Here is a 9,950-nt window from a genome sequence, read left to right as displayed (position 1 = left end):
CGAAGTTCCGCGGGACCCACCGGAAAACGGTGTCTGAAAAATTCGAAATTTATGTCGCCGCGAAGCTCTCGACGAGTGGAGCGCGCTGGTACTCTCAGTTTTCTCGTGGGGTTCACGGTTTGTGAGAAATCTAGCCCAAAAGTTGAAATGGGCTAAAAACTTCCCGAGCAAAAATCGGACAACCCGCTCAATGGATTTCGGTGTTCTTGGTGTCTATGGAAAGCTCTCGTCGAGTAGATGATTTTAGACACAAGACCCGGTCCGATTGGTGGCCAGATCGACCGGATTTTGGCAGGGGAAGTCGAAACATCGCGCGTGCGGGGGAGGACGTTCGCGCGCGTTTTCCGGCCGTTTAGGGCGGCGGCCGGTCGGCTGGGACGGCTGGGAGGCGGCTCCGGTGGTGGGGTGGCGAGGAGAGGTGGTGGCCGTGGCGAGGGCGGGAGAGAGAAAAGAAAGAAAAAAGGGGAGGAGGTCGGGACGCGCGGAAGAAAAGGGAAGAAGAAAAAGGGAGCCGGTCAGATTCGACCGGTCCGATTCGGTCTGGTTCGATTCAGCCGGTCCGATTCAGGATACAAAATTTTGAATTTTTACTCTGCCTCGGGACCGAAAACGAGGTCCAAAAATTCCAAAAAAAATCCAGAAAACTCAGAAAAATACGTAGACTCCAAATATATTTTTAGTTTTGCTACGTGGTCTTTAAATTAATTTTTAAAAATCATCAAAGTTTATATTTTCGGAAAATCGAAGCCGATCTTTAAAATCCGAAAAATCTCAAAAAAATTTCTGAAATTTAAGTAAAATTAAAATACAAAAAATGCTCATAAAATTTAAAATTTTGGGGTGTTACAAAAACAACTCTGCACTAAGAGTGGGCCTGGCGAACCCAGAGCCTGCGCAAGTGGAGTCGTGGTGGGCTTGGACCTGATTGACTGAGAGTTAAGGGGAATCTGGTGCGCTGACTGGGCAGGATATCATTTTCAGCTCTAAATGTCAACTAAGAATTGAAATAGACCGATTTAAATCGGATTAAAATTGATCAAATTCATCTTAACTCGGAATTAAACCAAACGATTTCAAGTTGAATCACTTTTTTGTTGTTAAAAAAAATTAAAAAAGTTCAAAAAATTTGAACTGTTAGATTTAAACCAGATTATACCAAAATAAAAATTGGTTGAGGAGTTCACGATTTCAGTTCCGATCCATCCTTTTAAATGAACTGAAACCAAGGATTCCAGATCAGTTCAAACTGAAACCGAACCGGTGACAGCCTACTTAAAGTTATATGTAACCAAATTATTTTCCTTTTAAAATTTCTTTCAGTGAAATATTAATTAATTAAACAAATCAAAAAGATAAAAACAAAACGCATAAAATAACGTTCTGTCTCTTTGTCCTTTTTTCCCCTTTGCGAATCGGAAAGGAAAAGCAGAAGCTGTCGTCTGCTTCTCTTTCTCTCTCTACTTTCGCTGCAATTTATAGCAGAGGCTTCAAGCTTGTGTTAAATTAATGGAAGACCTTAGAATCTAAACCATTTCTCCAAGACGCAAAAGCGCTTTTCTTTTTTCTTTATTTATAAAACGGCACAGCGTTTTGGATCGGTAATAGAGAGATTGGGAAATTTCTTTAGTCTTAGGGCATATGGCAGACTCATCGAAGGAAGAGCTGTTGCAGCTGATCAAGCGATTCGGCGCTTACATAACTGTCAAGATGTCTAATCTCTTCTCGATCTCTTTCCATAACCTGGTCTCCTCTCTCTCTCCCTCTCTCTCGCTCTCTTTCTATATATATATAATTTTGGTTTGTAATTTTATTTTCTGGCTTGATCTAAAAGGGTTTTGATTCTTAATTTCCTTTCTTTTTGGTTTATTTTATGGGTCATAATTGCGTCTATTCTTTGAATTTCTGCATTTGTTGATAAGATTTTGTGTATATTGCTGTGTTATTTGGAGTCATTGATAGATTTTTAGATTTTTTTTTTCTATCTTTCATGTATTAGTAAAATTCTTGACATTTGAGCCGTCACAATTGGATGCATATGCATATACAGGGACACACCTTTAATCTTGGGGATTTTCTATCCATGGTTGTTTAGTCAGCTGAAGCTTTGTGTGCATTGTGTTAGTGGGTTTTATTTAAGGCCAGATTTGCTTGACTTGTGCTGGAATTCACTAGGATAGAGGAATTTGTGTTGAGTTAATGGTGAACTTCTTGTAGCTAATGCTTACTGGCTTGTGGGTTTTTTTTTTTTAATTTTTTTTTACGTTTTCAGAAATAACAGGAGTACAGTATTCATTACTATCTCACTAGATGCTGTAGCAATTATGCTGATGTAATTGGGAAATATGCCATGTATTAAGCTCTCATTATGGAGAGTCTGCTGTGGAAGATTTTCTTTCCCCTTTGATGGATGACCTTCCATATGTATTTTTCTGTTTATTATTTTTTATGAGAAGAAAAGTATAAATAATGATAAATAGTGGTTTTCATGAAAATAGCTTAGTTTTCCCTTGTAGTCATTAGTGAAAATTGTGGGAATTGATGGTGTTGCTAGTGGTTGGTGACAGCCAAGGTTGACTTACAGTGTTTGGTAAACTAACGGAAACGTGTTTATGCGATTTCCTTATAAGTTTTTTCTTTTCATTAAGTTTGTCAAAGTTCAGAAAGTGGCTTCATCTTCCATTTGTCCATGAAAACAAATGGGGTAAGAAAAGAAAATAAACTTAGGTAGGTAGAGATTGTTCCTTTCTAGTCCCTGATAATTGTCATCTTCCTTAACTTTTTTTAAACAAAATTTCCAGCTTAAAGATGTTAATTGTTCTTGAGTGTTTTCTTCTTGAGAAATGTGTATTATGTTCTTGAGCTAAACTCATGATTGGAATTTGGAAGACTGTACAATGGCCAAACCATCTTGTATACTGCAAAAATGTTGAATGTCTTTTACAAATTATTGGGTCTTAAGTTTAGTTATGTGGCAGGTGTTGTATCAAGAAAGAAATTATTTTTCATTTGGTATATTTGGTAGTTCTCACCCCTTTAAATTGGTATCAGGATTCTCGATCTGTTGGGGCTGTTGCAGGCCTTGCTGTTGCAATAGTCTTTACATGGAGGTTGTTGAGGTCACCTGGCAGACCTCAACGACGGCAACCAAAACGACAATCTCCTACAACTAGTAGCTCTGTTGTCAGTACTCAATCAAATTCAACATTGATACCATCTGGAGTTTGTTCATCATCAGAGGATTTGAGAGCACAAAATGTTATTGATGAATTCTTTCAACCAGTAAAAGTAAGCATCAATTTTTGTCTTGACAACTGAAATGTATTGTTATTGTTTGTGCGGGCTAATGTATTCTTATTGTTTATTTTCTTTATTTTTTCAGCCAACTTTGGGACAGATAGTTAGACAGAAATTAAGTGAAGGAAGAAAGGTAAATATTTGTTGCCTGTCGGATGTAATAAGCATAATATTTCCATTTTCTTACTTATTTTTGCTATTTGTTTGAAGTATATTCTGCTTCCTCAATTTTTAATATGACTTGGATAATTTTATTCATAGATTTCTTGGAAAGCTTTAGTTTATGTGCCAGTTTTGTGTATCTATGGCAACACTCAAGCTGTTCATCAATTCTATAAGTTGAATACTTGTGCAATTGGACTTTGTGTTCAAGTTTTTAGTATCTTCTGAGTAAGAACAAAGATAAACATAAATTCCATGCTGAATCTATTGTTCATTTCCAAAAAAAAAAAAGCCAGTGGGTGGGTGAAACATAGATTGTCGGGTTGCCTCTTAGTCAATAAAACACATGCACTTGCACATTGACAAGTTAGAGGAGTCACTTCCGTGTGCCTTTCATGTGTAGGAGAGCCCACATTTTCTTTAGCATTGGGAGCAAGAGTTGAATTCTCTCATTTGCAAAATGAAATTCTCTTTGGAATTGAGTGCCTTCATGTATATTTATGGAATCTGCATAGCAATATATTTGAATGCATTAGTGTCAGACAATTATTTGAAATGTATGTAAAATGTAGTCTCAGATGCTTTCAGATAATTTTAATTGGGCATCTCTAATTTTTTGAATGACCATTGATGCATTGTTATTTTCTATATTTAGATTATCCTGTCAGATTGAGTGCAATGCCCATATAAATTGGACAGGCAACTTCCTTATAGGTCTTTGGTTTTAGCCTGTTATAATACTACCAATTTTGTATCTGCAGGCCATTTGGTTCAAGTTAGGCTTTACCATTCATCAATGATAATTACTAGTCATCTGTTGGCCATTTGGTTCAAGTTAGCCGCTACTATCTCTATCTGTCAATGATAATTTCTAGTTCTTGTCAAATTCTCAGAACATGTTATGTGGTATTAAAATATTCGCCAAAGCATGCAGCTACACAAATTGCTTTCTTGGCTTTTGTTTTAATTGAGTTTTGGATCTTAATCATTTTATTCTAATGAGATTTCTCAATTGTTGGGGTTATTCCAGTTAATTTTTTTTGTTTCAAAGTAAGAAGCGAAGAGTTCAAACTATTTTTTCATAAAGACAGCCATTCTGCTTAGGGATTCACATCTGATGAATTGTTCTGGGCAGGTGACATGCCGTTTACTTGGAGTAATCCTTGAAGAAAGTGCTCCAGATGAGCTTCAGGTGGTGAAATGCTTTTTGCATTGAAATTTGTGCTTTCAACAGCCGTATGCAAAGGATTAACTTTATTTGTTTTGTTAAGGGCAGAAACAAGCTACTGTGAGGTCCTCTGTGCTGGAAGTGCTATTGGAGATAGCAAAATTTTGTGATCTTTATCTTATGGAAAGAGTTCTCGATGATGAGAGTGAAGTAAGTGCAAACTCTGTTGGGTAAAAAAGTATCTTTTCAAATACTGAAGATTATCAATTTTGCTCAACTATGTTCCATCATGGGTGATTGTGTTTCATTATGCTAGTATACTTTTTCTTATTTTCATAATGCTTGCCTGTGATAGTGTTCACATCTCCCACCTTTACCATGTGCACTTATGTCATTTATTCCCAAAAATTACTCGTGCATGAACCCTGGATCAATTTTAATAGTTAATTATTCTAAAAATTAGCTGGATGTTTCAAACAATGTACTGGAATAATATTCCCAACTTTCCTATTGTTGGATATATTCATATTAATATGTTTTTAGTGAATTTATTATAAGATCTGTTATGATTTTCCTTGAATGTATTTAAGATACCTTAGAAATTTTTGAAGCTTGAGCTGATGGTGGTGTTAACTTAGAATCCATTTCATTTTAGAGTTGATTTATATGCATCAGTACTATTAATTGCTGCCATATTTTACATGGTATATTTAAATATTTATGCTGGAAAACAAATAACTACAAGAATTTGTTGTTATTCATTGATGATATAGCTATATATCAGATATTTTTGCATTATTCTGAGATAGATGCGTGACAGCATGAGATATTATTAGGACCTTTTCTTAAGCTTTTACTTGATGTGTTAATGGTTTTATTTTATTCATTTACTCATCTATTCATTTAGTTTTGAGCATGCTAATTATTTTTTGCATATTGATGGAAAACTTTAAGGATTTTTTTCCTACTTGGGTGACTGTTGGTCAATCAAGTGTTTGCTTTTGCTAACGTAGTTCCATTAACTGTCAATGGTTTAATTTCTTTCCAAGCTTTTTTTTTTCATTTTATCAGTTATGTTTGCTATATTTCTCTTATCATTCATATCATGAACAACTTTCTGTAGCAAAAGGTTCTTGCAGCTTTGGAGAATGCCGGTGTTTTCACATCTGGTGGTCTAGTCAAAGACAAGGTAATTAAAAATGGCTTCTAAATTATGCTGTTTCCAGGGTTTATAACAATCGAAATTACTGATCTTGGAGATTTTATAAATTCATCTATCTACCATAAGTTGTTTCACTTGGGTCATTACTTCATACAAATGAATATGGTATTCCATAGTGCAATTGATACTAGTTTCTTGGCAACAATTTTAGTATTTCATTTTGTATTTATTAATAGGTAGTCATAATAAATTTAGTTAATTTTCTTAATATGGGCTCACCCTGCTAAATTATGAAGATGTTTGTATGAGCTCTCAGTCATTAAACTGAATGAATTTGATTCTTATATGAAGAAGCAGGACAGGCCTGAGGAAAATTATCCCTACTCATTGAACTTAAACTGCTTGAAAATTATTCTTTTTTAACTCTTGAAAAATATTAATACAGTAAATGGCCTCAACCTTTCTAGATGGCCTAAGAAAGAGTGTCACCAATGATATTCTTTCAATATTGAAGCATTATGTACCAGCCATCACCAATGTATTTGCATGCTTAGGATATGCTTTTTTATTCTTAAGTATAATGTGATTATACTATTTATCTGTTATTATATGTTTATATTTGAATTTCGCTCGTTAATATTCCCATTATCTACGCAATTTAATGGAGTGAATATAAATGGAGTTTAAATTGTGCACAAATGGTATATCATCAAAAACAAAGTTACAAAAGTTTGTGGTAGGAAGCTCAAACTTATTAAGAGGGGTCAAATTTAGAAATTCTCCACATTCATAAAATAAATATAATCTGTTTGGTTTGAAATTACTTTTTAAAAAAGTTATAGGGTTAAATATATTTTCACTATTTTCTAATACATGGTTATAGGTTCTCCCACTGCTCCCCTTCCCCTTCCTTCTATAAATATCTTTTTTTTGTTCCTTAAAAAAAAAATCCCTCAAGCATAAATTCTTCTAGCTACAGCCAGTTTGTATTGCAATTTTCATAAGCTATGTTGTTTTAAAAAATTTTGTTAGCTATGATAGGGGCATCTAAGAAGTGACATTCCAATAAGATGAGTGTGGCAGAAGTGTGAATGTTAAGATGAATTTTTGATAACACGATGATGATAAGATTTGGAATGATCATATCTGTCAGATAATACATGTAGCACATATTGGAGATAAAATGAGAGAGTGTCGTTTAAGATGGTTTGTCTTGTACAATGTAGAGAATCAAATGCTCCAATAGAAAGTATAGTAAGTTAGTAGGGGAAAGAGTGAAAAGGGACAAGGGGAGGCGTAAGATGACGTGAAGGGAAATAATATTAAAGGATTTACAAGTTCTAGATATTGATACGGGCTTGATGTCTAATAAAGTTGAATGGCGAAAAAGGATTTATATAGCCGAATCCAACTAGTTAGTTTGGGATTAAGACTTAGTTGTTGTTTTGTCCCACAAGACCTTCATCCAAGATTCATCAATGATTGCAATGCCTATTAAGTTAGTAGTTTTGTTGGTGATTACATGAGCAAAATGTTGTGATGACAATGAAGCTATAAGAAAGATTTATTAATAGGATTTGCCCAATTGCAAAAATTTAATTGAAATTTTTTAATCACATTTTTCACAATAATTTAATAAATGATGAAAATGTCAATTTTGACCTTTGTCATAGTTTAATTTGTCTATTAATATTTTTAGTATGAGAGGTGACATTTTTTTGTTAATAGATGTGAATTGTATACAAATTTATAAATTATATTTAGTAAAACTTTGCTTTTAATTTACTTTAAATATTCATATCAAATCAAATACAAAAAATTGCGTGAAATTAACACTTTGTTCTTGCAATCAAACAAAGAATGGATTGGTTCAGTTATTATACTCGTTTCCATTGTTTGTTTAATTGTATTCTCCGCTGTGTTTCAGTACTGAATATAATCTTTAGGTGGATCTCTTGGTAATTTGTGAATTCAAGGCAAGATAAATGACACAGCAAATATTGGTGGTGTGAGTGGCACAAATGTCTCATTTGGCTGCCGTACGGTATGTAATGGCAGTTACTCAACCAGGGCTGTGGATGGATAACACATATAAATGGAACGAATTTGAATAAGTTGATGTTGAAATGACTACTAGCTTTTACAAAATCAAATGTAAGTGAAAGATAATGCTGCAAAACCCTGATTGAAGCAAATGGAATGTGCAATAAGAATAGAAGACAATGGGAAATTGTGACTCTGTAATGTTATGTTGGGAAGAAAGAAACCTAATGCACTTTGAAGTTTTTGAAACAAAATCCTAATGCCTTATATTGTGTCTGTCATTGGCACATAAAACTTTATTTCCTGCAGCATTAAGCTTTAATTATGCTTCAAATGAGATGGATGATTGTAATTGATAGTTATTTTAGCAGTAATTTTGTAACCTTTGTTTTAAGAGATGGGGATTGTAATGGAAGCTGTCCGATAGATTAAACAAGCTTGGAGAGCACCCTTTTTTGGTCTTCCTCAAAGCTATAAACATTATATTGTGATTAAATATAAAATTTGAATATGGATATGCTAGGCTTTATAGTTTTTAATGTTGCCATTTCATTTTTTCTTTTCCATATTCTTCTTTGGTTCTCTAATTGATGAAAAAGTACACTTTCAGGTTCTCTTTTGTAGCACTGAAAATGGACGATCATCTTTTGTCCGGCAATTAGAACCAGATTGGCATATTGACACCAATCCTGAAATTGTTTCTCAGTTGGCCGTAAATATCAGTATCCAAATACTTGACATATTTTTTTATCCAATACTCATTGTAGTTTGTGTACTCATTGCACTGCCTGCCACCTGAGTTTCCATTTTTCTTTGGTACAGAGGTTTATCAAATATCAGCTTCACGTTTCTCCTATTAGACCTGAGCGGACTGCAGCAAATGTGTTCAGCTCTCCATCACTGGAACAGTTCTTTGGATGTGTTTGATGCTTCACCAGTAAAACGTCAAAGTATAAACCTAAAAAATAGATTTTTCTTTATGTTCAAACTGATTATAGCTCAATGTTCTCTAGAAACCCTTCTGCAGTTGTTGATTTTCCAATGAGAAGTGGCCACAAATTCCATTATTTTGTTTAAATTTTTGCATTAGATCTGGTCATATGTGAACCTTTTTTAGACTGGAAATTTCGCTAAAAGGATTGATTGTATGTAATTTGTATCAGTTACAGGATTCGTAATCGTTGACAATAATTCTGGTGTTCCTATTTGCAAGTGAAAATAGTATTCTGTCTCACTATTTGAAAGATCTTTCTTGAGGTCAATATCTGATGATGCTATTACATATTACATAAAACAGAGTAGCAAGCGGATGAACTGGGTGGTGATTGTGGTAGACGAGATTGTGGGTGGGTAAAGTAATTTGCGATAAAATTATATTTTTATTGTTTTATGGGCGAATTTATCTTTGTTTAGTGGTTTTTTTTTTTTTTTTTTCTACTACTCAAATGGGTAACTTTATTTTTCATCAAAACGAAATTTTGAGTTGTTTCACCTTTCTCTAAGAGATAATTCTCTAAGATAATTAATGCAATAATTATTTTCGTCATTACAGCTCTAGGTTAACCCCAGAGTATGAATTAATTGTCATGTCTCAATAAGTTGTCAACTGTCCTTTTTTTAAAAAAAATTTAATAAGCTAAATTTTATCGATAATAAGATTCGGAAAAACGAGGCAATCAAACTAAACCTAGCTTAAAAGATCAAAATCAGAAAAACCCAACCTAACCTAAGTGAAGAAAATTTGAGGAAGATCATACGAAGCACCAGAAATACAACTGAACTGAAAGATACTTATGTGATAGCATATACAAAAAAGGAAAAAAACCACTGTGAAACTTTGATAAGTTATACAAAAGGGAACAAAGCATTTTGCTCATTTTGTAGATCACCGCATCTCGTAACAAGAATTAAACCTTTGCTTTTTAATTTTTATGAATCAGACTTAAAATCAAACTTTGATTCTAATTCTGGTTTAGTTCTAAATAATTTTAGTATGTTTTCAATTCTAGTTATTATTTTATTTTCATTTCAATTTTAATTCTAATTTTAGTTCACATCTTGATTTTTAAGCCTAAATCTATAGCATTCTTATGTTCATATAAAAAATAGTAAAAATAATAT

General features: G+C 33.6%; 1 protein-coding gene across 1 annotated transcript; it reads left to right on the top strand.

The window, feature by feature from the left end:
* The first annotated feature begins 1,367 nt into the window (after positions 1-1,367).
* Positions 1,368-9,020, top strand: LOC110657615 (peroxisome biogenesis protein 22). Its single transcript, XM_021814890.2, has 8 exons — positions 1,368-1,743; positions 3,049-3,285; positions 3,380-3,427; positions 4,592-4,648; positions 4,733-4,834; positions 5,748-5,813; positions 8,440-8,541; positions 8,652-9,020. Exons 1-8 carry the CDS (start codon positions 1,639-1,641, stop codon positions 8,754-8,756), a joined length of 822 nt encoding a protein of 273 aa, XP_021670582.1. The 5' UTR covers positions 1,368-1,638; the 3' UTR covers positions 8,757-9,020.
* Positions 9,021-9,950: the final 930 nt, after the last annotated feature.

The sequence above is a fragment of the Hevea brasiliensis genome, chromosome 7 (assembly GCF_030052815.1).
Source record: "Hevea brasiliensis isolate MT/VB/25A 57/8 chromosome 7, ASM3005281v1, whole genome shotgun sequence".
In the NCBI taxonomy this organism is placed as follows: Eukaryota; Viridiplantae; Streptophyta; class Magnoliopsida; order Malpighiales; family Euphorbiaceae; genus Hevea; species Hevea brasiliensis.
This window is presented reverse-complemented; position numbering and strand designations above follow the sequence as displayed.

Bases quoted from the DNA above. Each gene is read 5' to 3' on its own strand.
- LOC110657615 (XM_021814890.2), top strand. From the start codon at position 1,639: ATGGCAGACTCATCGAAGGAAGAGCTGTTGCAGCTGATCAAGCGATTC. The intron at 3,286-3,379 runs GTAAGCATCAAT...TTATTTTTTCAG, and splicing joins AATTCTTTCAACCAGTAAAA to CCAACTTTGGGACAGATAGT. The intron at 4,649-4,732 runs GTGGTGAAATGC...TGTTAAGGGCAG, and splicing joins GTGCTCCAGATGAGCTTCAG to AAACAAGCTACTGTGAGGTC.